General features: G+C 32.1%; 1 protein-coding gene across 3 annotated transcripts; it reads right to left on the bottom strand.

Moving 5' to 3' along the window:
* Nucleotides 1-6,461: 6,461 nt before the first annotated feature.
* LOC112772978 (amine oxidase [copper-containing] gamma 2) lies at nucleotides 6,462-18,884 on the bottom strand. Of its 3 annotated transcripts, none has more exons than XM_072223925.1 (7): nucleotides 18,527-18,763; nucleotides 15,997-16,156; nucleotides 13,908-14,993; nucleotides 12,766-13,083; nucleotides 12,404-12,517; nucleotides 10,069-10,616; nucleotides 6,462-6,846 (listed from the first exon to the last, which is right to left on the bottom strand). In XM_072223925.1, the coding sequence occupies exons 3-7, from the start codon at nucleotides 14,928-14,930 to the stop codon at nucleotides 6,636-6,638; spliced, it is 2,214 nt and encodes a 737-aa protein (XP_072080026.1). In that variant the 5' UTR covers nucleotides 14,931-14,993; nucleotides 15,997-16,156; nucleotides 18,527-18,763; the 3' UTR covers nucleotides 6,462-6,635. The 3 variants fall into 3 exon arrangements, with proteins under 3 accessions (XP_072080026.1, XP_072080025.1, XP_025673797.1); XM_072223924.1 differs by having other exon boundaries at nucleotides 15,997-16,788; nucleotides 18,527-18,723; XM_025818012.2 differs by lacking the exon at nucleotides 15,997-16,156 and having other exon boundaries at nucleotides 18,527-18,884.
* Nucleotides 18,885-27,780: the final 8,896 nt, after the last annotated feature.

Genomic DNA, 27,780 nt, shown 5'->3' with positions numbered 1-27,780 from the left:
AGGGGTTAGGGGGAGAGCAACACGTTCTTTTTTTTAAAAAATTTAATCAAAACAACGTCGTTCCAGGAAAACCGACCAGTTTTTGGTCCGGTTCAACCAGTCGATTTTCGGCCGATTTAGCAGTTTGTGTCCGATTCTGTCACGAGCGATTTTGAGCATAGAACCAAATCATTGGCTTCGCTGGTTCCCAATCAAACCAATTCGACCAGCCGGTCCGGTCCGATTTTTAAAATCATGGAAGAAAGTCTCCAATGTCTTTTTCACCTCTTGTATCATGTTGATGTTTGGTCTGGTCACAATGATGTCATTAGCATAGATGAGAAAAAAAAAAGTCGAATTGTTACCACAAGCAAATGATAAAAGAGATTGATCATTCTTGCATTATGTAAATCCATGTGCGGTGAGTGTGGAAAAAAATCTTAGAACCATTGGCGCGATGCTTGTTGAAGGCCATAAAGGGATTTTGTTAGCTTGCAAACTAATCCTTGTTTTCGTTTCAGGTGGTCAAGATGGAGTTTCATATATACTTCCTTAAATAATTCCTCACTAAGAAAAGCATTATTGATGTCCAACTGAAACAAACTTTAATTTTTTGCTACAACTAAGTTGAGAAGTACCCTCATAGTAGATATCTTTGCTACATTATTAAAGATATCTTTGAAATCAACCCCCTACTTGTCGTGTATATCCTTTTGCAATGAGGTGAGCCTTGTATCTATCAGGCTGCCATCAGCCTTTAGCTTGACTTTGTAGACCCACTTACATCCGACCTGGTTAATTTGCGGAAGAACGTGAAAATAGATCTGCCATCGAAAAATTGAAGTCCAGCGAATTAGAGAAGGAAGAATTCTTGGCAATGAAATGAAGGATCAATGGATCTTTGAGTCTAGAAGATCTAAAACTTCTTATCTTGAGCTCGTTGATTGGAGCTTCTTACTTTTAGCAAGAACAAGAATTGTAAGCTAAGCAAGTTCTAATCAAACTTTATTTTGTGAACTTGAGTGAAAAGAAAAAAAAAGGAGAAAAAGATGAGAGGAAGAAGAAGAAGAACATTATAAAAGCTTCAGGAAGAAGAAGGTTTAGATTAGAATATCTTCTGATATCGTATTGGAGAAGTGAGGAAAGAAAAAATTGTATTAATCTAGAAAAGGAGTTACACTATATATATGAATACACCTGAGCTAATTATAAACTAACAAGAGAAGAAAAATTACTAACTAGCACCTAATTGTTATCACTAAGTAATTAATCATTCTATAAATAGATAGTCTAATAATATGTCAAAGATTATATTCATACTTCAACACAAATCAAAGAATTATTGAACTAGTAGATTTTAATTTTTTATTTTTTTTATTACCTTTGATGGGCTACTATGAAAGTGAAATATCTTTTTTTTTTCTAATTGTACCTTTGATAAATATTCTAAATTTGTCATTGATATTACAAATTTAATAAAATACTTTAATTTGCTAAATTAATTTTAATATGTTATATCATGTACAAAAATAAAAATTGTTGGCAAAAATTAATACACAAAAAGTATTAGCAAACATAATTTCAAAAAATAAAAAAATCTTATCTGTCATGTAATATCAATTTAATGAGCATAATTAAGAACAATCTTAATTAAGGTTCTAAGTTCTAACTGCAATAAGCAATAGTAAATAAAAGTTAATAATATGATAATTCTAGAATTAGTTTTTGTGGCTATATAAATTAAGACCGTTAAAATGGATTATATCTATTGGATCAGTTTTTTTTTTTGTTGCTTTTCATGGTATCTCCCAATCCGATAGGTTAAGGAGAAATTCGTCGTGGATCTGAGCTCTATTTAAGGGTCTGCCGCTGGCCAATGGGTTGCTACATGTACAAAGCGAGATTCGAACCCCAAAACTTGCTTAAGTAGACGAGTGAGCTGACCACTCGACTAACCAAAATTGGTTGTCTATTTACTTGTTTTTTTTTTTTTTTTTTTGGACTTGTCCATTTACCTGTTTAAACAGGCAGCTGTCTCTAAAATGAAACCCATTTGAATTTCAGAATAAATGGGCAAAGCCCAATTGATCTGGAAAAAGTAGTGCTTTAAACAGGCAGACTTTTAGCAGCTGAGGCTTGGCACAGATGGAGGATTTCTACGCCTCTCATCAAGCTGCACCCGGGTTCAAATCCCAGCTGAGGCTGGATGTTGCAAGAACCCATAGTACCCATGTAGTGTGTGTGAGTATGTTGTGTGGGTGTGTGAAACATGGGGTTAATGCTTAGGATTGGGGGCTGTCCAATCCACTTGACCAAAAAAAAAAAAAAAACAGGCGGACTTTTATGCTTTAAAATGAGACCTGTTAAAAATTTTTTTAGCATGTTTTAAAAAATTTTGACAATATTTTTAATATTTTTCATTATCCGACTCAAAGACTCAACCCACCCACTAAAAAAATCTCTGTTTTGTTTAAGTTTTTTTTTGCCCAAAGTTGGTATTTTTTTTTTCCAAAAGATAAATTTTTTTTATCCTAAAACTAGATTTTTATCCATTTTTTTAAAAAATAAAAATAATAAACGATCCAACTGGTATAACTAATTGAACTGGTCATAAATGGTCCAAGTTTAAAAATTGAGACACGTGAACAAAAAGAATATAGGGACAATTTGTATAACCCACATGCTTAGACAAATCGTGCTTATATGGATTGGGTTGCCCGTTTGATGGCCATAAAATAAATTTATCTAAAATAATGGACACTAAAATTTATAGGTTTTTTGCAAAATTAAATTATTAATTTTATCCACAGAAATTTCAAACGCTGATAAATTTATTTAAATAAATTAAATAAAAATTTTATTTATTGAAATAAATAATTTTAAAAATTATTACAAAAATACGTAGGATTACTTATTTCGTTTACATTGTAAAACAGTGCGCGTGATATGTGTATATCTTGTTTATAGTGTAAACAAGACACTTGCAAGCTTATCTCGTTTACACTATAAACAAGATAAGATTGGATTACGCATTTATATAGATATCGTCTACAGCCTTGATCTGAGTCCCATTTCAAACTTTTCCACCACTTTCTCCTCTCTTCTATCCCTTTCTGACCATATTATTGAGTAAGATGAAGATGATGCACAAAGATGCATGTGATCTAGACATCAATAGGCTGAACACGACATGGCACTATGCCGGGACAGCCGACTTTGTGGTTAGTTTTATTATCTTGACGTTTCTGTTATCCCATATATGTATAGCTATAGTTAGGATACTTGCCAAGAACTAGAAATTAATTTATATCGTTAGCAACAGGTCACTGATAGGGTAAAATTTTAGGAATTTGATTATCATTTTTCTGTAATTAAGTTGTTAACTACATAATTATTAATTTAGATATAAATGGTGGGGTAGATATTTTCCAACCGTTGAAGTTAGTTTATTAGTTACACGTTTCTTAATTTATTAATTTAGTTATTAACTATCCAAGTTTGATAGTTATATTATTAAGTTAAAGTTTGATAATTAGATTATTAATTAAATTATTGAATATTTTTATTTTAAGTAACATATTGAGGAAATGTCTATTAATTAAGTACATATTAATGTAAAAGCTTTTATCGACATAAATTCAGTTAGTACATACGTGTAAATTTTTGTTAAACAAATGTATACAATAGTTAAGTCAGTTTGATATGTTGATGGACCTATACACATTTTTAATAATTGTGATAATTTATTTTTTGTCAGAGGCCTCGCTTACTTTTGCTCCGACGAGTGAGTCACACACTTCCACCACCCGACACCATCATCCCGTATCTGAGAGAGGCTGGGTTCGACGACACAGTGCCTCTCAGGGACTTCGTCTTCGACAACTCCCTTAGCACGACATTCGTGGAGCGATGGCGTCCGGAGACCCATCACATTCTACCTGCCATGGGGTGAGGCCACTATCACCCTGCAGAACGTGGCGTACCATCTTGAGCTACGCGCGCACGGAGAGCCAGTGGGGGGTGCTTCCGTGACTTCTACGGGTGGCACCACATGGAGACATGGGAGTTGGTAGAGCGACTGCTCGGTGCAATGCCTCCGGTGGTTGCACAGTAGGAGGCATAGAAAAAAGAGTCATTCTCACTGAAGCTAACATGACTGTGGGACCGTATCTGCCATATGCTTCAGACAGATGATCCAAAGACACTCCGACAGTATGCCAGGTGTTACATCTTGTTACTGATCGGTGGTTACCTGATGACGGACAAGTCAAATAACCTGGTCCATCTCCGGTGGCTGCCACTGCTTGCAGACTTTGTCAGGTGTCGTGAGTTGTCTTGGGGATCGGCGGTGCTTGCATGGACATACTATTCGCTGTGCTCTGCAGCACACCAAGGCACGACAGACATCTCCAGCTGCACTCCGCTATTGATGTCTTGGATATACCAGAGATTTCCCAAGTGGTGTCCACCTGACTAACAAGTTTTCATGTATCCCATGGCAGCAAGGTAACTATTGTTTATATCTTGCTTGTGTTTTGAATTTATAACTTATTATGACATTCCGTAAATTGAACTCGTGTTATTCTTATAACTGGCGACAGGTTGATAGGGTTGACGCAGTAAAGCAGGGACCAGCACGAGACGAGGGTCCTCTGACGGCATCTATCGCTAGACCAGTTATGGATGCTTGTAGCAGCTTTGGCACCTTATTGTATGACTCTTCTCAGTCCCCATATATTTGTGCAATTGTCTTTTGCTTCGCCATCCAGACCTTTCTATAAGAGGGTTTGAAGTGATAACTTTGCCGAACTATACCTTGCAGAATAGGGATGCTGACAGATGGGTTGGACTATATCAACGGCAGGATGATTTTGCAGATGTGGCTGCTGTCCAACTGTCGATGGTCTTAGGACATGGTGGGTACTAAACACGTATGCGCTCCACTAACCCTTTGGACCTTCCTAACGAAATAAAACATTCATGGTTGGAAACTACACTAGATATAGCAATCATAAATGAGTAAATACGCCATAATTAAACTTTAAATCACCAGTATCTGAGGTTCTGTCGGAGGGCTACACGGAGACTCTAGGGACATCCAGTTGCAGCTTGGCGGCAATACACATAGTACTTTAATCGGTACTCAGCACTTCTACAAATGCTGTAGTTCTTTACACCCTATATTACTGCATCTCTACTTTTGAATTTGTGGACGACCCGAAACTCTACCCCACCATCTAGGTTGTAATCCTCTTCCCCGGTGTTGGAAACGGAGATTTCTCATACATGGCGTCTAGATCCAACTTATGATAGTGACTTGATACATCTGATAGCGCCGGAATCGGGTGGGGGTGGCAAAACATAGCGCATCGCTGCCTCGATCGGCGTCTCCGGTACAAACTCCTCCTCATCATCATATTCAGATGAATCACTATTGTTTCTATCCGCAACGTACTCTTCATCAAAGTCTTCATCACCCACGTCCATGTCTTCCACTGGACTGGCAACATGAATCGGTGGTGGTGCAAGAAGTGGGTCATCTTGCACAAAAGTCAAGTGGACAGAACCACCGCCACCAATATCACCAACCTCCGCAGAAAGATCCATCACTTGTTCTGCCATGATACTCCCATGGATGTCAAATATGAGTCGCACATGCTCGTCAGCCTGGAGCTGAAACAGGCGAAACAGAAAAACTCTGTTACTCAACGGTGTTAGCAACCTATACCCCACCCTTCTGATATCTTTTCTCCCTAAACCACCAAGGTTGCTCAATATCAGACTCCTCAACTCGAACAACGAACTTACGCGCCAAGTACGCAATAGTAACGGATTCTCTCACTCAAATATCACCCCATTCTTGGTAATAATGGTGGTGGGTTTAGAGAGAGAAAGAGAAAGAATGGTTATGATGGTGATGATGGTGACAACAATGGTAGTTGGGGATGAGAGTGGAGTAGATGAAAATTTTGGGGGTGATGGAGTTAAGGATTGGGATGGTGGTGGTATGGAGTAAAATTAGAATTGAGGGTTATATTAAATTAGAGGATAATTTGAAAATTTTGAATAATTTTTTAAAGGTTTGAGTAGTTTTGTCAAAAAAAATTCATCTTTTATGGATATAAAGTCAATTTTATTTTTTTTCAGGAATAAATTTGTCAATATTCTAAACTTTTGTGGGTAAAAATAATAGTTTACTGTTTTTTGCAATCATTAAGCGAGTCTTTATGCATGAATGTTATAATTGTCCCAAAAATATTTTAATGACATATAACGATTAGTGTGTAATTGCCGGTAAAAATTTTAATGGCAATTTTTATTGTAACTCAAGAAAAAATAAATTGTCACTAGAAATTAATTTTTTTATTATAGTGTAGATTATATTAAACCAAATAAGTCTTTTAATTAGTGTTACTTTGAAACGAAAATCTAGCAATACATAATTAAGACTTCATTGCACCACATAATTTTCACTTGAACAATTTTCCAAGATAAACAAGCAGCTTAAATTTCTGTTTAAGATTTAATTTCTTACAAGATACGAGAAGGTTTATTCACTTATTAATTGCCATATTTACAGCTAAATTTACACACAATTCAGCGCACAATAAAATCTTGAACATTAATGTGAGCTAAAAATGAAGTAATGAGTCATCTCAAGATGAATCATGAGCCTTGCAAACAGGTAAATCATCCTTGAAATTCGGGGGCAACTTTAAAATCGGATTTCTCTCAAAGAAATTGACAGGCTTGAGGTCGAAACTTGATGACACAGTAGGCATGATGGGGTAGTCTTCTTGACATGGTATGTGATGGAACCCAAGTGTGTACCACAGCACAATATCCTTATTCTCAATTGGACGATCCCTGTTTTTAACAAATTTAAAATTTCAACAACATCCTAATCAAACTAATTATCATAATTGATACAGAAATGAAGTATTCTACAGATTTCATAAACTGAACCTTAATTTGTGGGGACTAGGAGACAGATTTAAAGTCATAATTGGGCTTTAAATTAGGTAATTACTCTGCTGCGGGGTAAGATTGTACAGAGTTACATAGAGTAAGAATGAAAGAAGTATATGATATATATTGTGAATTTCACTAGATAAAATTTTTTAAATAAGAGTTACAGCTTTTTTTTATATCTCTGTACATTTTTACTCTGTATCAGAGTCATCACCTTAAATTATTAGAAATTAGTAACATTCAGATCATGACAAATGAATATGAAGCTTTACAAATTATAGCATAATTTCACTTCCTAAAATATGCATTGAGTTTTGCTAGGTTACCAACTTAATAGGACCACGGCTGTAATTTCCCCTAAACTTCGTTCCCTCAGCTTTTCTAAACTATGAATTCTCTGTTGTCCGTGAATGTTTTGAAAGTAATTTAAATATGGGTTAATGTTCAAATTCGTCCTTGAAAGATTACGCGATTTTCATTTTCGTTTTCGAATGATTTTTTTAATCAAATTAGTCCTTGAAAGATAAATTGTTAGTCAAATTAGTCCTTCCGTCAATTGGATGATGACGTGTCACGTTAAGTGCCACGTGGCATGATGACGTGACACACCACGTGGCAAGTCAGTAACACGTGGCACGCCACGTGACAGGTCAGTGGCATGTCACTTAACATATAAAAAAGTTTTTTATTGATCAAAATAGTCCTTGAAAGTTCAGACGTAAATCATTTTCATCCCTCAAATTTTAAAAATTAGTCAAACTAGTCCTTATATAATTTTTTTATAATATTAAATTTATAATATTTTTTTTATACTACTAATTTTAATATTATTTTTTAAACCTTAATAAACAAAATTCTCTTTACATAAAATAATAAAAATAATTAAATTTTTATAAAATTATTTTGTCATTTATATTTTAAAATTTTACATTTTCAAATTGTAATTTTTTATGTGAATTTTTTTTATTTAAATGAGTTTATCAAATTATTGTTGATTATATATTTAAAAATATAATATTTTAAATTTTACTAAATAATATAGTAAATATTTTAAATTTTAAATCTTTTAAATTTTTTAAAATTATAATTTTTATTATTATTTAATTTATATAGTAAAACACAATAATTAAAAAACTGGTTTATGGAATCACTTTTTGAATCTTAATATTCTAATATAATTTTTTAAATATTTCATTTAAAACAAAAAGAATTTTATTTTAATATAAAGCATATCTATTTATATAATGTACTAGTACGGAGTAGCCTGTGTTATACATAGGTATAATATTTTCTATTTCATTTTATCTCATTGATTTGTGAAATTAAAAGAAAAATTATATAATTTATCTCAAACATATGAAACACAAAAAAATTTATTATGATGTTTGCACGTATTACGCTTAAGAAGCAATTCGTTTATAATAATAATAATAATAATAATTAACAAACAAATTTTCAATATTTTGTAAAGTTTGGAATTGAAGCAAAATTTGTGGATCTTCTTGAATTTTGATTCTAAGTATCACTACCATTACATCCTATATATAAGTAATATCGTAATAAAAAAAAAAGATGTAGTAGAAAAAAAATAGTGGTATAAATTTGTTTAAGTTAACATACATAAATTTTGACTTTGAGCATATAACTTTGTTTAGGTTAATAAATAAATACATTTCAATTTTGAGTATATATATATATATATATATATATATATATATATATATATATATATATATATATATATATATATTCCAGCAAAATGTAGTAATGTAAGAAAAATGTTTTAGAATAGAAAAGAATAAGAGAGATTTTGAGAAGAATTAAAGGAGAGAGATAATTTTATGAAGAAAAAATAAAAAAAATTATATAAGGACTAGTTTGACTAATTTTTAAAATTTGAGGGATGAAAATGACTTACGTCTAAACTTTTAAGGACTATTTTGACTAATAAAAAACTTTTTTATATGTCAAGTGATACGTGGCATGCCACGTGTCACTGACCTGTCACGTGACGTGCCACATGGCACTTAACGTGACACGTCATCATCCAATTGACAGAATGACTAATTTGACTAACAGTTTATCTTTCAGGGACTAATTTGATTAAAAAAATCATTCAGAAACAAAAATGAAAATCGCGTAATCTTTTAGGGACGAATTTGAATATTAACCCAATTTAACTATAAGTCAAATAAAATACATTAAGCGAGTTAGTACTTTGTCCAACTTTAGTTTGTGTTGAGTACGAGCAATTGTTTTCTTATTTTAACTACAATGATAGCATCCTCTACCAAGCCACAAACTATTATAGTAGTTTACGTAAATTGTGTCTCTCTTCTCTCTATATGGATAAAAATTTAATGTTCCTATATTGTATTTTTTCCCTATACCTTGCTATGATGTGACCCAATTTCAATTACAGCACAATGTAGTGATACACTAAGTAGATATTAATATTTACAATCTGAAAAATCTTGGGACTAATAGCTTTTAGCAATTTTGATCAATATTTGACTAATACAAATACTAAAATGTCTTCAACAAATAAATTTTATTGATTTATGTTTATAAATTGATGATAAATGTGGGTGTAAACCGTGTTAACTCTTATGTGTAAACTCTAATGAATATAAGTACAAACTATGTGTTTCATTTGTGCAAATTCTTGTAAATGTGGGTAAAAATTATTGTTGATTAAATACTAGTCTAAAATAATAATATATCAAATATTAGTATAAAATAATAATATTTACTGATCATATAATATTGCTGATTTAAAATAGGATAAAGCGTATTTTTTGTATCTAATGTAAGTTATTTTTTTTAAACATTCTTAATATTTAATTTTATTGAATTTTGTCCCCTAATATTTTCAGTTTAGGTCAAAATTATTCTTGGATATTTTTTATTTGTGTTAAAATTATTTTTAGATATTTTTTATTTTGTCCTTATGTTTTAGAAAAGTTAATGTTCAGGGATAATTTTTACACAAATTAAAAATATTAGAAATAAAATTAAATAAAATTAAACATAAAAAGTATATTTTTTTTTTAATGACAAATATTAAAGAGAAAAAAAACACACGTTTTACGGAACAAAAGGTATTGAATGACTGACCTGTTGGACCACACTTGAAGAGTATCATCACCTTGGCTCTGGTAAACAAATAAGCCACCGGCCCATTGCTCACTCTTGTTGTAAGGAGTGATCCATATTTGGTTATTTGTAAATGCAGCCCTCTTCTGTGGTGGGTCTTCAGGGTCCAAAAGACTAGCCGCTGTGCCACTTGGAACCAATTTGTACCCAACAGGGTTTCCAACCCTTGTCTTCTTTGATGGGTTTATCATGTGAAATTCTGATGGGTCATACAGCTTAAGCTTTATTTGTGCATCCTTCTCTGTCTTTGCAACATTTTTCACTGCCTTTAGGTAGCTTTTTCTAGGTGATTCTCCTGGCAATGTCTTTTGCTTCTTGATATTTACTTTCATGAAGGAATTGTCGCTTCCATCTACGTCCAAATCAAGGTAGTAAGTGATATAATGGTCATGGATTACGCCAATTATGTTTTCGCTCAAAAGGGTGCCATAGAGGTATTCTTGGCTCGGAACTTGGTTCATATGATCGTAGGTTGTTCCTTTCACCATCAAAATACCACTTAGTCCAACCTGTGAAATTAAATAACCCCATGTAAATAACAAAAATTATTGATGAAAATGACAGTTAGACTCAACATACATGTAGGTGAGTTAGTCAGTGCTCTTGTCATGAATCTTGATCATAGTTAGATCTTCCAATAAAATAAATTAGTTTGGAAAAAATACTTGAAACATCCTTATCATTTTGGTTTGCATCTTTCTCAGTTAGATATTGACATAAATTAAAACTAATGACGAAAATGATAGTTACTTAGACGCATGTAATGATGTAAGTCATCCGTCATACCGTCAATGGCCTTTATCATAATTATATTTATAAATTAAAATTCATTTCAATAAATTAGTTTTTGAATAAAATACTTCCATTGGCATAATTTTTTTATATTCACCTAAAAAAATATACTTCAATTATTGTTACTATCGTTATTGTTATCACTCTAATATATTCTTTTTTAATTTGTCCTGTGTAAAATATAAATCAATCATAATTTCAACAGAAATTATGAGAAGTCAATGAAATATTTGTACAATACGCACAATGGAGATTTAGGGAGTATTAGAAATATAATCATTAGTGTTACCTTTTTCTATTAGCATAACCGGATGAGTGGTAGGTATTAGAATTCTAGATTCGAAAGGTCAAGAGTTCGATCTTTATTATCCCTAGTAACCAAATGGTTATTCTGAATATTATGGGTGATGTTCATTTTGTAACTCATATAACCGATTGTATATATTGTACAAATAAACCATTGCCTCCTAGCAGGACTCTAATTTCACTATGTCTATACCTTTTATAATAATACTTATTTGATAATTGATATTATTAGTATTTTCTTAATTAAATATGTATTTTTTATTTTGTTAAATAAAAAATATTTTTTTGTGCTGTCCAATAAAAAATAATTTAAATACACAATTAATTAATAAAAATTATATTTTTATACAAGTATCGTGAGTGTTTAGTATATGAACAATGTTTTCAATCAAAATTATGAATAAACTAGTTTTTAATATCAAGTTACCAACTCAACCACTTAACACACGGGACAAAGAGTAACAAAGTCACAATCACAAAGCAGATTTTTTACAACGATATAGAAGAGTTTTACGAGTTTCACAAAAATATTTGTTAAAATTTAAATAAAAACGGTAAAGTATTTTTTTTAAGATAAGAAGGATATTTGAAAAAATAACATTTAAATTTTCAGAATAAAATTTAGTAAAATTTTAAAATATTGAATAGCATTTTAACAGAACACTAAAAATAATTAAAAAAATAAAATATTTTTTATGCATTATAAGTTTTCTTTTTACTTTAGTACAAGTGTGACCAAATAAGGAAAACTAAAAACAAGTAATTAATTAAATAAAAGAATTAGATATTCAAAGATTTAATAATTCAATTAAAATTCATTTGAATTGAATCAGATTTAATAAAATAATATTTTATGTATAAAATATATATTTAAAAATATTTTTTATTATTTTAAATTGATTAACTATTAAAAATTGAATAGATTCGACTTATTTATTAATTTTTGTCCAATTATTTAATTTTCAACCAATTCAGTTGTCGGAACAATGCTTATAACAAACATTTAATTTGTTAAGAAAAGTCTCAATTAAAATATGGATTAAGTGCAAGTGGAGGAGGGGACCATATACCACTACTTGTCCATTTCTAATTCAATTATCTGTCTACGGATTCTTGGGGAATCCGAGTGGCTTATCAACTTGCTTGTCCTCTAAAACAGATTAGAATAGTAAACTGAAATTGAATTTCGATCACTAACCTTTGCTCTTATTAGTCCGTCCGTTTGAAATTCCCAGTCAATAATATAGTCATAGTTTGCCACGGCTGCTGCCATTCGAACCACCAGGTTCACTTTCGGCCTCACCTCTGTAACCTAACATTTTTATTTGTATTTTTTCAGGGAAAAATTAACAGCGTAAAAATGTGTAAACATCAAATTAGTAATGCAAACAAAACAACATTGATCAGGAAATATTGCTTTATAAAAATATTACAAACATAAGTAAAAATCAATTATCAAATTAATTATCATATATTTAAATATAAATATATAAATAATTTAATTCATATTTAATATTTATTTTGAATTTGGAAGTATATTCTATATTAATAGCCGAGTACCTTTAAGTCAGTAATGGGGCACTCAGAATGGCGCCAGGCAATATCGCCAGCGTAGGACTCAAAGACGCAGATCATGTTGGGTTGAAGGTAGGGAGTTCCATCAGCGGCAGCAAAGACGCCATCCATGTAGTATGCATTTCTTGGGCAGTCGTTGAGTGGGTCCAGAGGCATTGCCTGCAGCCCAAACCCGTACTCTCCTGCGTCCATGTATGTCTTGAAGTACCACGCCTCTGTGGGGTCCATGTATGGCACGAATAACTCTGATGTGAACCCTTTGTACATCACGCTCCTTAACTCTGATGTTTCTGGATCCCTCACCTTTCATTCATCAACAAACATATAACTAAAATATCTTCACCAATGCACACAGAAATGAAATACTCAGCTATATTCATTCATGTCTACTATACACCGTGAGTCTTTGGTGCCTATATTTACCGTGATTATAATGGCTAAATAACATTACAACTAAGTATCTTTAAAAATTATTTATCATTTAATTTAAAAAAAAAATTTAAAATAAATAATTTTTTATAAAAATAAATAATTAAATTAATTAAATAATATTATTTAAATCAAAAAGTTAATTAAAGACTAAAAATTTAAAGAACAAATATCATTTTTCATAATTTTAACACTTAAAAAATATTATTAAATTAAAGTTAAATTTTTGCTATTTTAATAATATTTTTTATTTTTATCTTTAAATTAAAAAATATTATTAAATACTAAAAAAAAAGACGTTAACCACAAACAACAATAAAAAGTGTTGTTAAACTTAAATAGCTAAGGTATACTATGGTTATAGAATCTATGGAACTTTAGTAACACTTAAAAAATTATTGTTAAAATTAAAATAATATTTTTTAATTTAAAATAAAATTAAATAATATCAATAAACAATTATATTAAATATATATTAAAATTAATTATTAAAATATAAAATATATAATAAAAATAAATTAAATAATATATATTCATATACAAATATATAATAATTAATTTTAGTGAATATCTAATATTTTTTGTTAGCAAAATATAAAAGAGTATAACTTTAATTTTATATAAACTTATATGATTGCCATAGTAACCAGGCAGGCACCATATATATCTATAGAGAGTAAAGACTAGTCCATGCTCACCTTGACCTGCGAGATTATGATTCCAGATCTGGCATCTGCCTTAAGATGAAATTCCCAGTTTGCCCATTTAACTAAGTGGCCGTCTTCCACTGTGAAGCTTGGTCCTTTGGGCTGCTCCAGTGAGATCGGATTGAAGAGACGGAAGTCACCGTTAAGCTTCTGAACGGAATAACGGTAATCAGTGTTGATTCCGTTAGCAATAGGGATGTCTCTGCCGTTGTCCGAAATGCTCACAACTTCTTTCTTATCCATGTCAACCAGCACAGTAAGCCCCTCAATCGGTTTCATGTAGAAGTTCACAGTGTCCTTCTTCGAATAACACTGCACTTTAATCAGCCTTCTGTTCTCCTCTACGGGCAAGTCATACCAACCCGAAGAGATAGGGAGACATGCAAGATCCCCCATGTTTACACCACGTTGGGAGATGGTGCGGTTGAACTCGATGCTCTTCAACGGAACATCGAGTACCCCCACCATCTCCTCCATGGCCATTGTTGGGTACCCTGAAACTACAGAGCTTTTTTCGTGAAAGGATACTTCATCAGTGTTGAGATCTACGGTTAGAACATGAGATTTTCCTTTCACCATTGCAGTGACCGAGGCCTTCCTCGCCGGAAGTGGATCTCCTCGCTTCCATTTGATCACGAGCTCTTTGTCTGGCTCTTCGAGGGAAACGGTGTTGAGAGTGTATTTGGATACCGACTCAAAGAGAGGGTGTGCGGCGAGAATGGCGTGGACCTTGTTGAATTCTTGGACGGTTAGTGGGTCTAGGGGATGGTGAGGAACATCAGAGTCGTGTTGTTGGTGTTGTGTGGTTGATGATGATTGTTGTGGTTTTTTTATTAAATTGTTGGGTTTTGTGGAAGATTGGATGCGATTCTTGGAAGAGCACCATGCAGAGGAGAGGGTGCAGTCTAGGAACACCTTGTTGGGGGATGATGGAAGATGAACCCAGGTGACTACTAAAACGAGTGTTACACAGATTGAGAGAACAAGGAACTGCAACGATTTTCTGGATTCCATGGATATGGTGTATGTGAATCAGTGAATATGCGATAGGTTTAGTTTCTGCTTATCTGTTTCAACCTGCAGTGAGTGAGTGATAAATAGTTAAGAATCCCACGAGGGGGACGCAACTAAGAATCTTGACCATGAATTGGTTATTTAATCTAATAAAAAAAATAAAAATTACTTCATAGATTACTTAAATTTAAACACTCTCATTCAGTTATTTTATTTAGATCAAATTTTAAATTTTTAAAAAATTCAATTAATTATTAAAAAATTAATATTCTATTTTTTTGGCACAAAAATTAATTAGACTCATAAAAATAAAAATTAAGAACCGAAAAAAATATTTTTTTGTTAAAAATACTACAATTGTCAAAAGTGAATCACTCTTTGTTTATTTAACAAATTCAATTAGAAGACGAAGTGATATTTATTTCACAAAATACTATATCTAAACTGATTTGAATTTCGCATTGGTCTAATGACTCAGAGCTTCACGTGAAGTTTCTCTTGGATCCAGTTGAATTTTAAAATTTTTCTTTTAAATAATATCACTAGATGTACTTTTCGTCTTATAATACGGATTTATATTTGATTTCACTTAAAAAAATTTAAAAATACCTGATTTCACTTTAAAAAATTTTTAAAAATCTGCCCAAGTGACTATTGACTTTTAGACATGGGGACAAGAAATATGTCAATATTAATTAATCCTACCAAAGAAGTACTTATCTTTCTATCTACAAAATCTTATATAAGATAAAGTTCTTGGTCCTGAATCACTTGGAATATGTATTTTATGTTTGGGTCATTAATTAAAGTAATCTAGTTTAACATATATTATTATATTGTGTTAGGAATTAGTTTTATATCGTCTGAATCATTAAGGGTTTTTCTCTTTTATTTGTATAAATATATGTATATACTCCTTTTATTGATAAAATTAAAGTTGATTTGAATATGAAATAAGTTCTCTACTTATTTTTTTAAAACTTTTTGAGAGTAAGGTGTATCTTTGTCTTGGCCAACTAAAGTAAATTTATGGCTATTTTCACTATAGTAGAGTTATTAACCTCACCAAAGTCGGTGCTCGACTTGTTCCAGTAAAATTTTATTTGGTTCGTGGGTACGGTCTTTAGTGCGACTCTCTCGCTATTGGTACGAGTCATCGTTAGTATGAATTGTCTGCTGCGAAGTTCCGAGTAATATCGTTCTTTTCTCTTTTTTTGGTGTCTTTTCTGTTGGTGATTATCGTTCATTCCCATCATCATCATTAGTGCATTCCCATCATCAACATCATCATAACATCAACACCAAGCATCAACCTCATTGCATAGTAGTAAAAGATGGTTTCAAAGCGTAGAACTACTCAAGAGATTGAAATGGAGAAGTTACACCGTCAAGTTAAGGAGTTGCAAGAGCAACTTGCAAAATATGAAGTTGCTCAAAATAATCATGGCAAGCAAAGTGATGACAGTTCTTCTAGTGAAGAAGATAATGCAAATTCATTTCATTATTCTTCTTCGTCTGAAGATTTGTTCACACGAAGAGCACGACACAACACGACTCACAAAACTAAAGACTTAGGAATCAAAATTGATATTCCTGAGTTTGAAGGGAGACTCAAATCTAATGATTTCATTGACTGGCTTTGCACAGTGGAAAGAGTGATCGAGTTAAAAGACATTCCAAACGACAAGCACATGAAACTTGTAGCAATCAAGTTGAAGAAGCACGCGTCAGTATGGTGGGAGAATCTCAAGCGTCAGTGAAAAAGAAAAGGAAAAAGAAAGATCAAGACATGGGATAAAATATTAATGCGTCATGAACTCAAGCGCAAATTCGTTCCTCAACATTACAGGCAAGACACCTTCATCAAATTTTATAATTTAAGACAAAAGTCATTATCTGTAAAAGAATATACAATGGACTTCGAAAAATTACTTATAAAGTGTGACATTCAAAAACCTGAAGAACAAATAAGAGAGGAGAATATATATTTTATAAATATAAAAAAATATCATTTTAACATCTTTTAAAAAAAGGGTGAAATTTTTGTTATTTAAAAATATAAAAGTTAAAATAATATATACAAAAATAATAGTATTACATTTCTAGAATGCCTCTTTAACAAACTTGCGAGGTGACTGTAATATTTGACTCCATTTCATTAGGATTCGCATGCTCATTGATATACCTGGTAATAAGGACTTTAGATATCCTTATTGGGGTCCATTTGACAAAAAATAAAACAAGATCTTCAATCTGTGATGATGCTAAAGCTAACATCAGAAAGAGCCATAACTTTTGTCGTGAATAACTCACTATTTAATATTTGGAGACCATTTTAATAAAAATATTAAAAATATTTTTTAAAAAGATAAATATATCTCTAATTTTTTATTTTACAGATATTTAAATTTTTAAAAATTTAAAAATAGAATTAGATTCTTAAAAAAAATTAAATTTATTATTATTATTATAAAAAAATTAATTTTAATAATACAGCACGTAAACATTTTTACAAAATGATGTTTTATAAGTCTTTATAAAAACATTCTCTTAATATTTTATATCTTCGTAAACTCTCGCTTCAACGATAACATTTTCGAAGTAATTTTTCTAGGACGAAAAATTAAAAAGGACCTAAATTTTAAGAATACTCAAAGAATCTACAAAAGCAAGATTAAAAAGAAAAACAAAAATCTTAAAATACAATCAGAGAGAAAGATTCGTCCTTTTCTATTATATTCTAACACTATTTCCTCTCTATCTCTGTTATGCATCGTAGGGATAAGGACAAGCAAAATGTTTGGCCTTGCATGTACATCGAAATTGGTAGCTTATATTAAAATAGTTATAAGATTTCAATTGCATTACGGTAGTTTCTCAGCATTTTTTCAAGTTACTCATTAAATTTATAAGACTAATATGGCATATTTTTATCAATTTTAAACATGTAATTAACGAAACTAAAATTTTAGAAATTATTTTAGCGACACAATTTTAAATTTTCTTTTCTCCGTAATAAATATTAAGTCAAAACAAATTTTTTATTCTTCAATTTTTATTATTATAAATAAAAAATATTATTTATACATTAAAATTAACTATCAATATATTTATATATAAATATATATAATTTAATTTATTTTTAATATATATTTATATTTTAATATATATTTTATATTAATTATTAATTTTAGAGCACACATAATATAGTCCATTATAAACACAAGCCTAGTAGGATATTTACTTTAAAAAATTTGGTGTACATACATATGATTGAATAATATATATAATTATCTATCAACATCTCACTAAAGAATCATATTGTGTAGGAGATTCATGCCATTTCAAAAAATCGAGATCTACGATTCTAATTAAATAAGATATCCCGTGACTCAGGCAGCACTTCCTATTTTAGAAATAAAAAATGAAAGGAAAAAACTAAAATGGGTAAAATTTCCCCTGCAAGTCTGCAACACATGAAAATAATGAAGAAGCAGGGCCTAAGATAGGAAGTGGAAACTGGAAACACCTAATAACTGAGCGCAACAAATTAAGTAACGGAAGCTATAGATATAGGAAGTAGTTTAGTTAGTTACCTGACTTCGTTTTCTCCTCTTCCACTATTTATTACTTTTATCTTCAGTCACATACATAAATGGCTGTCAACACTAAACAGAGGAGATCGAGGCCTATGCTACTCTATCTATCTTCTACTAAAGTGGAAGATGTGGAAAAGATATAAAACAAAAGGTTTTGTTGATGGGGGGCATGAATCACGAACTTCAGAGTGAGTGAGGTTTTCTTCAATTCACAATGTAAAAATAGGTTTATGCTTTCAGAATACGGTGAGGATTGGAAATATATGGTGACAAGCATTGGAAAGTAGTGGAGAGTGGAGGCATTGTCATTTTGCGCTACGTCATCCCACCACACCCGTAAACCAAACAAACTTCCATTCAATAATATTGTAATGGAAAAGTATATGGAACCAAAATGTGACCAGTTAAAAAGTAAACAAAACCGTTTAATTAAAATCACTTTTTGAATAATATGTTTGAAAACCGCTCCTTAAATCACATAGCATAAACCAAAACCCGATTTTTCATGGAATTTAAACACATTTTGACTGATTTTTAACTGATATATTTTTGGTTCCCTAGTTATTCTCTATTGTAATTTATTTTCTTTGGACTTTACGGCCCAACTTATGCATAATGATACTTTAGTAGAGGAATCTTTCCATAAATCACTATCTACTTTTAAATGTTCATGCAATTTAAAAAGGAAAAGTATAAATAGGTAATGAAAATATTAAACAATGTGAACAATAGATATATTAGATGTTCATTTAACTAGGTGTATAGATGGTTATTTATTCTAATATTAAGATTTAGGTGAATAATTTGAAAGTGTAGTATATTTTTATTTGATTGGTGGTTGTTCATATTATTCAAAAAAGTCATTGATTACCTAGCATAATCCATTTAAAAAATATTAGATGTACACTCAAATTAAATCAGTTATAAAAATCAATTATATATTAATATAACTCATTTTTAGTATATGTAGTATTTTTAATTTAAAATTTATTAAAATTACAAAAAGCAACAGATAATTTATTATAAAATTATCCTTTGGTAATTTCTTATTTATTTTATTCAATTTCTTGTACTAATACATTGTATTGATATCTCTCTTTTATATATAGTATAGTGCATAGAGAAAAGAAAAATAGTTACAATACTAATTTTTTAAAAATAATTATTTATAAACAAATTAAAGAAAATTTACAGTGAATTTAAAAGCTGACCCTTTTTTCAAATAATTATTCATAAACCATATACATAGTTCCCTTTGTTTGTTCGTTCATCATCATATGATTCATATCAACACCAGTTACGTGAATGACAAAATTATACTTACGTGTTAAAGTTTATTTAATTCTCCTAAGGTTTCTTTTAGCTTCAGCCCACTCACTACTCAAATTGTTTGTGCTCTGTGTGCTCATCCGTCCTTTTCTCTAAACATAATAATACTAAGATATTTTGTAAAAGAATTGCTCCTGCTAGTATAATTATCAATTAGTGGCTTAGTACGCTGATTTTTATTTATTATTTTCTTATATAATCCTAAGACAACATTATTGTAACAACATAAATAAAATAGAAAAAATTTGAGAACCTACATGGCTGATAGCTTTCAATATTCAAATTATAACTTGTAATCTGATTTTTTAAAGATGATAATTGTATGATAAGATCATACCGTTATGGCCAAAGAGAGCATTAGGTACTCAATCATTTTCTTTTCCGCATATGGTGATCATTTGCAACTGGGTTTCTATAGGATATGATAGAAGCCATATTCATTCTTTGTTTGTTTTAATATGGCAAATAACAAAATATAAAAATAGTCAGGACGATTGATGAAATGGCACGCACTGAATAAAGAAGGTTTAAACTCATACGATGCCTGTTTTCATATATATATATTTTTTTTAAAAAAAGTTCACTACAAAAAATTTGATCTATGATGACCATATGTAGTGAAAAGAATGGCTATAAATTTATAGTTATTGTTTTTTATTTTAGGTCACAATTTTTTAACTGTAATTTATTTTGGCGTGACCATAAATTTATAGTCACAAATTTTTTTTATCACAATTATAGTATTTTTTATCTGACATTTTAGGCCACAATTTTTAACCGTAATAATAACTTTTAATTTTATTGATGGAAACAACTTAATGAATTTTGATATGGTGGGTAGAAATTTCACTTGGTCTAATAAACAAAGAGATGATGAGCAGATTTTGGAGTGTTTGGATCGTGTTCTACCAAGCAATAACAAGTTGGAAATGTCTCATTCAAATATGGATTTTAGATGGTTGAAAAATGAATTAGATCACACACTTATTCTATTGGATACCTACCCTCATGTAGAATTATCTAAATGCAGGTTCAAGTTCCAACAGAGATGGTGCATAGCGGGAGTGGTCGAGAAAATGATTGAGGCTTGAAACTCTAATTTTAAAGATTCAACTACATTTATTTTAGCTCAGAAATTGAAACTTTGTAAACATAGACTTGTACAGTAACAAGTATCAAAATTCAATTTCAAAGACGAAGTATAAGAAATCTTAAAAAGCTAGAAGAGCTTAGGGAGACAGAGACTAACGGAGAGATTGAGGTTGAGGCACTGAAAAATATGCTAGAGGATGTATATGATAGAAAAAAAGCTATTGGAGAGAAAAAACTCGAGTAAAGTGGATAAAAGAAGGGGATAAAAACACTAAATTCTTCCATCAATCTTTCCAATCTTGAATTTGCTGCAATAAAATCTAAAAATTGAAAAGGAATGATGAGAGTTATGCCACTTTTCAAGCAGATATTATCTCGATTGCAGAAGACTATTTTAGAAGTGTTTTCTCTTCTACTAATTCAGCTGACCTAGACTTGAAATTCAAAAATTTTAATGCTATAGTAACCCCATCCATGAATAGAAGTCTGCTTTGGCCAATCTCAAAAGAAGAGGACAAACGAGCTGTTTTAGAGTGCACTCTGAAAGTATCCCAGAAAATGATGGTTTTACAGTGAAGTTCTTTCATTATTATTGGAATATAATGGTTGGAGATATGTTTAAAGCAGTGAAAAACTTCTTTGTTGGGGATATAATGCTAAGAGGTTTCAACCACACGCAGATTTATTTAATTCCAAAAATGCCGAATGCTAAGAAAATGTCACAGGTCAGGTCTATTAGTTTATCTTCTGTGGTTTATAACTTCATTTCTAAAGTGCTTGTTCATTGAGTACAAAAGATTATGAATAAATTAATTAGTCCTAATTAAAGCACTTTTTTAAAAGGAAGGTTAATTAGTGATAATATCCTTATAGCTCATGAATGCATGTATTATTTGAAAACCAATAAGATGAGTTTGAATACATAACCCTAAAATATGATATGAGTAAAGTTCATAATAGAGTGAAATGACATTTTTTATAGTTCATACTTGAAAAGCTATGTTTTGATCCTAGATGGATAGATTGGATACAGGAGATGATGAGCACAATTTTTTACTTTGTTGTTGTTGAAAGTTAATCCTTTGTTTTTTTTCCAAGTCAAATAGAAGAATCCGACAACGAGATCTTCTATTGCCATATCTTTTCTTATTTTGTGTAGAAGTTTTATCTTTTTTGCTGAAGAAGGTAGAGCAAAACGTCTCATCTCAAATATTCAAGTAAATAGAAGAAGTCCTTCCATCAACTATTTACTCTTTGTGGATGACTTTATTCTATCCAATAAGGCTTCTAAGCACAGCTATGATAATATTTTAGAGCTCCTCACGTTGTATGAGAGATTTAATGGTCAGAAAGTGAATCTATTTGTACTGATAGACTCAACATCAGACATATAGGAGCCCAGGATAAATACCTGGGACTTCCTTCGACTGTTAATCGATCAAAGAAAGAAACCTTTGGGACCATTAAAGAGAAGGTGACACAAAAAGTTCAGGACTAAAAATACCATTTATTGTCTATTTCAGAAAAACATGTGCTCATTAAGGCAGTAGGAAAGGTTATTCCTATCTACTCTCTATCTTATTTCAGACTTCCAGACACTCTTATTAGTGAAATCTACAATATTTTCTCAATTTTGGTGGCGCCAGAAAAACACAAAAAGAAAGGTGGTTTGGATTAGTTGAAATATTATGTCTAGACCAAAGAGAGAATGAGGGATGGTTTCAAAGACCTACGAACTCAAAATCTAGCATTAATAGCCAAACAATGCTGGAAAATAGCTACTTAACCATTAGTCATTGTTTGTTCTTTTATTCAAAATCAATAAAAATATGGGCAAAAAGTTTACTACCTAGACTTATTTTTGGAGATGGGACTCTCTCCTTTTGACAGGTATGAAAAGATAGCGTCAGAAAGCTACAGAGAAGCAGGAGAAATAACTGTGATTTGCAGATGCTGGTGGTCCTGTGCTGACAAATCTATAAGTTAAGGAACCTATTCACCTTTGAAGAATGTTTTGAGAAAACAACACAGGCTCTGGAGTCTTGCTACAAACTTCTTCAAGACATACAATCTTATTTGCTTTGATGTTTCTTTCCCTATTGTTCTCATTTTCTTCATCCTTAATTTTATTTCTGGTTTAGCTCGTGTATGAACTTTTAGGAGATTTTTTTTTACTACCCAAAATATGGACAAATGTCTATTTTATTCCTATTGAATAAAATATTTTAATTTTGGTAAAAAAATAAAAAATAATAAATAAATATAATATAATATCTACTAACATATTTTTTATGTGAATAAATTTATAAATTAAAGAGAGAAAAATGTGTGGATTATGATTTAAAATATAAAAAAAAAATAGTTCAAATAAATGCTTGATGACTTTTTTTTTCTGAAAGAAATTATATATATTATTAATAGTGACTTAAAGAACTCAAGAGATCTAAGTAGGCCAAATTAAGAATATCGTGAGGGACCATTTGTATCCAAACCTGATTGGAGATAGAGAAAGCCAATGATGCTAACCTATGGGCCACTAAGTTACCTTCCCTTTTTACATGTGAAACATAATGAGATCTGAAATCTCTCAAAATAGTTTTTCAATTAGAAATAGTGAGTCCAAAATAATTGTTTGAAAGGTGAGTGTGCATTAGGGTCTGCACTACTTGAAGATTATCTCCCTCTATCACAATGTTAGAAAAACTATGATCTAATGCTAATTTAAGTGCAAGGAAACACGCAGAAGCCTCTGTCTCCTTCGCCGATGCCACTTTTTGGAGGAACCATGTTGCTGCGACTATGATGTTACCGTCATCATTTCGAATCACCGTCACCGCCCCGGTATCGCCTCCCACCAACCCCGTTCTTGCATTTTCGTCTGTGAAAAAAGAGGCATCGAAATTGATTTTATATATACACAGTGGAGGTAGTTCCCAAGTAGTACGGTTGTTCCTGCCAAATGCAGCTGCTGTGGAAGAGGATTGTTGGCGTTGTTGGGCAGCGGCGTAATCCGTGGCCCTACGCACCGCATTGCGCACCAAATACATCGGATCGAATGTATGGTTTTAAAAAACTGTTTGATTTCTATTCCACCACAAAGCATGAAAGCACTCCAAAAAATTCTCCTTTCATTGTTATCAAAACGATGAAGCAGTGAACTAATCCATTCTTCTATTATTTGATCTGTAGAGTGTGCTGTCCGGAGAGAAAAAGGAGAGAGATACCAAAATCGATGAGACCATTCATAGTCTCTGAAAATGTGAGTTTCAGTTTTCTCTTCAAGATAACATTTGGGACATAAGGTGGAAAGACTAATACCTTTTTTTGTAGATTTTTCTTAGTAGGTAAACCTTGTAAGAGTAATTGCCAAATAAAAGTAAGTGTGCGTCTTAAAACTTGTATCTTCCATAACATTTTTTATTGGAACTGAGGCCTGAAATGGTATTCACTAGATTTTGCAGCACGTTGCGGCTGTGATCGTATAAGATGGTAAACATTCTTTACTACATATAGGCCGGTGTTTGTGTTTTTCCATACAAAACTATCTTGTTGCTGATTGATGTCAATGGGTAGACTTAGGATTTGTGTTGCTTCAAAGTCATAGAATATGTGTCTGATTAGGCTCTCTTTCCAAACCAAGGTATCATTATCAATAAGATTGTCGACTGTTGCTTCCTGATCAAAATAAGAACACGGACTCCAAATTTTAAAACCGTTCTGGTTAGGAAGCCACGGATCACCCCAAATACGAGTGGTTATACCGGATCCTATCCTCCAAAAACCTCCTAAAGGTTGTACCCATCTTAAAGACCATATGTTGCGCCATGTATAACTTGGATGGTATCTAATAGCTTATCTCAGAAAGGTTGTCCGATTATAATATTTTGCCTTGAATACTCTAGCAGCTAGTGATTCTGGTGTTTGGATAAGCCGCCAACCCTGCTTAGCCAATAAATCTTGATTAAAAGCCTCAAAACTCCGAAATCCCAAGCCGCCTTTCTCTTTAGCTTTACAGAGTTTTGTCTAGCCGACCCAATGAATTTTTCTTTCTCCCCTGTTACCGCCCCAATAGAAGCTACTTATTAAGCTCTCAATTTATTGGCAGAGGCTCTTAGGTAGTTGAAAACATCCCATTATGTATGGTGGAATTGCTTGGGCCACAACCTTAATTAGAACTTCTTTTCAGGCCTTTGAAAGACTCTTCTCCCTCCAGCTCTTTAGTTTTTTCTAGACACGTTCTTGGACGAAATCAAAAATCTGCCTCTTGGATCTGCCCACAAAAGTGGGTAGACCTAGATACTTCGCATGATGTTTTACTGCCTTAATTCCTAACCAATCTTGTATAAGCATTTGTCTGAGAGGTGGCACATTTCGGCTAAGCGTAATTTTTGACTTGTCCAAATTGATCCTTTGTCCAGATGCTAATTGGTAGAGTTAGAGAATCTCCTTAGCCTCATGAATAACCTGATCCGAAGTTCTAAGAAAGAGAATACTGTCATCTGCAAACAAAAGATGTGATATTTCTGGTGCATGTCTAAAAACTTGGATGCCCTAGATTTCTTTTGTTCTCTGTGCTCTTAATAATAATCCTGAGAAAATCTCTGCACATAGTATAAACAAATAGGGTGAGAGCGAATCACCCTGTCGAATTTCCCTTGTAGGTGTAAAACGTCTAGATGGTATACCATTAATCAAGACTGAGAAGGATACTGAGGTGAGACATCTTCGAATTAATCCTATCTAAATTTGAGGAAAACCCATAACATGTAACACTTCAAAAAGGAAACAATTCTATCATATGCTTTGACCATATCTAATTTGAGTCCGACATAACCGTTAGTCCCTGTTCTTTTTTTCTTCATAAAGTGGAATGTTTCAAATGCTACTAAATCGTTATCTGTTATTAATCTTCCTAGAACGAAATCACTTTGATTTTTGCCTACAATTCCTGGCAAAATCAACTTCATACTGTTAGCGATTACCTTTGTTGCTACTTTAGAAACCACATTACACAATGACATAGGCCTAAACTCTTTGGGATACTTCGGTTGTTGTGATTTTGGGATCAAACAAATATAAGTTTTGTTTAGATCTGACAGGTTCCCTTCTTTTTAAAGAATGTAAAACCCAACGTGTGGTTTCATCACCTACTATGTCCCACATTTGTTGATAGAAAAGTGTTGGGAAACCATCTGGTCTTGGAGTCTTGGTGGGATGCATTTGAAACAATGTTGTTTTCACCTCTTCTCCTGTGAATGGTACCTAGAGAATCTGATAATCTGCTTGAGAAATTTTATCCCGAACTACTTCCACTGCCTTCTGTAGTTCTGAGACTCTTTCTGTCCTAAGGAGGGTTTCAAAAAAATTAACCATTACTGCTTTAATTTTTTCTTCTTCTTCATATACAATCTCGGTATCATCTGTTATTCTGTCAATTCGATTCCTTCTTGCTCATTAAGATGCCTTCTGGTGAAAGAACTTTGTATTTCTAGCATCGGCTTTTAACCATGTGGCTCTAGATCATTGGGACCACCGTATTTCTTCATGAAGTAGTAGTTTATCTAACTTGGCCTGGATTTCTCGTATTTGCTTTAAAATATCTTCTGTTTGTGGAAGAGTTGTAAGTTGAGCCAAAATTTGCTGATTCTGTTGTATGTCCGTCGAGAATTGGCTGAAATTTTGTTGTCCCCACTCCTGAAGTACATTACCACAGTTTGTTATAGTCGATGCCAGGTGTCCTTGTCTCCCAATCCAAGCTTGCTTAAAAACTTCTTTACATTCCTCCTTTTGTAACCAAACCTCCTCAAATCAAAACAAGTATGGCCGTTTTCTCTTTTGCTTTTGTGCCCCTTCCATGTCAACTAGAATAGGACAATGATCTGAGCAATATCGGTTCAAATGACGTACAATCACCTCCAGAAAGCCTCTTTTCAATCGATAGTCGCTACTACTCGGTCTAACCGTTCTTGTATATTAGCTTCGCCAGCTTGATTATTAGACTATGTAAAGGCATGTCCCACAAAGGCCAAATAAAAAAGTTCATTAAGTTGCAATGAATCTTGAAAACCTCGAACCTGAGCATAGGTGACAAGTAGCCCACCCAATTTTTCTTTTTGTTCCAAAATCTAATTGAAATCGCCACAAAGCAGCCAAGGCATCTAATGTGCTTGTCCTAGCCGATTAAGAAGCTCCCAAGACTTATGTTTATTAGCTACATCTGGACAACCATAGAAACCAGTAACCCTCCAAGGGCGAGTCTAATCCGCTGGTCTGACTATAAGATCTAAATGATTTGGCGACATCGATGATACCTCCAACACTAGGAAATTGTCCCCCATAATTGCTAATCCCTCTGATCGTTGTCTCCCATCTCATTCACAGTCAATTTTCAAAATATTGTGCAAACCTCCTATGCCACGAATCCGATTTAACTTAACCATTTTTTTCCTTGTTTCCATAAGGAATACAAGGTTGGGAACATGTTGTGTTAAGAACTTGTTGAGATCTCTCACTGCCTATGAATTTCCAAACCCACAACAGTTCCAGCTAATGAGTTTCATTGATTCTGGCAGGATTGCTCTGCAGCCGCTGCCGAATTTGAATGTTCCGGGCTTGTCCGGTTGTGTTTCTTCATGAGGTGGTCATTTTCCTCCCACTCTATTTTTTGAATGTCTACAATTTTTCTCTTTCATGTAAGTAACACACTTTAGTGATGGGGGTTTGGATGGGTGAGTAAATCTTGAGCCATCTGCTTCCACTTTGTAACTCTCGAGGAATGAATAGGTAGACTTGGTTGCTGATCCTGTCCTCATTTTGTTGTGCGCCTGCCT

Source organism: Arachis hypogaea, chromosome 18 (assembly GCF_003086295.3).
Source record: "Arachis hypogaea cultivar Tifrunner chromosome 18, arahy.Tifrunner.gnm2.J5K5, whole genome shotgun sequence".
Classification (NCBI taxonomy): Eukaryota; Viridiplantae; Streptophyta; class Magnoliopsida; order Fabales; family Fabaceae; genus Arachis; species Arachis hypogaea.
This window is presented reverse-complemented; position numbering and strand designations above follow the sequence as displayed.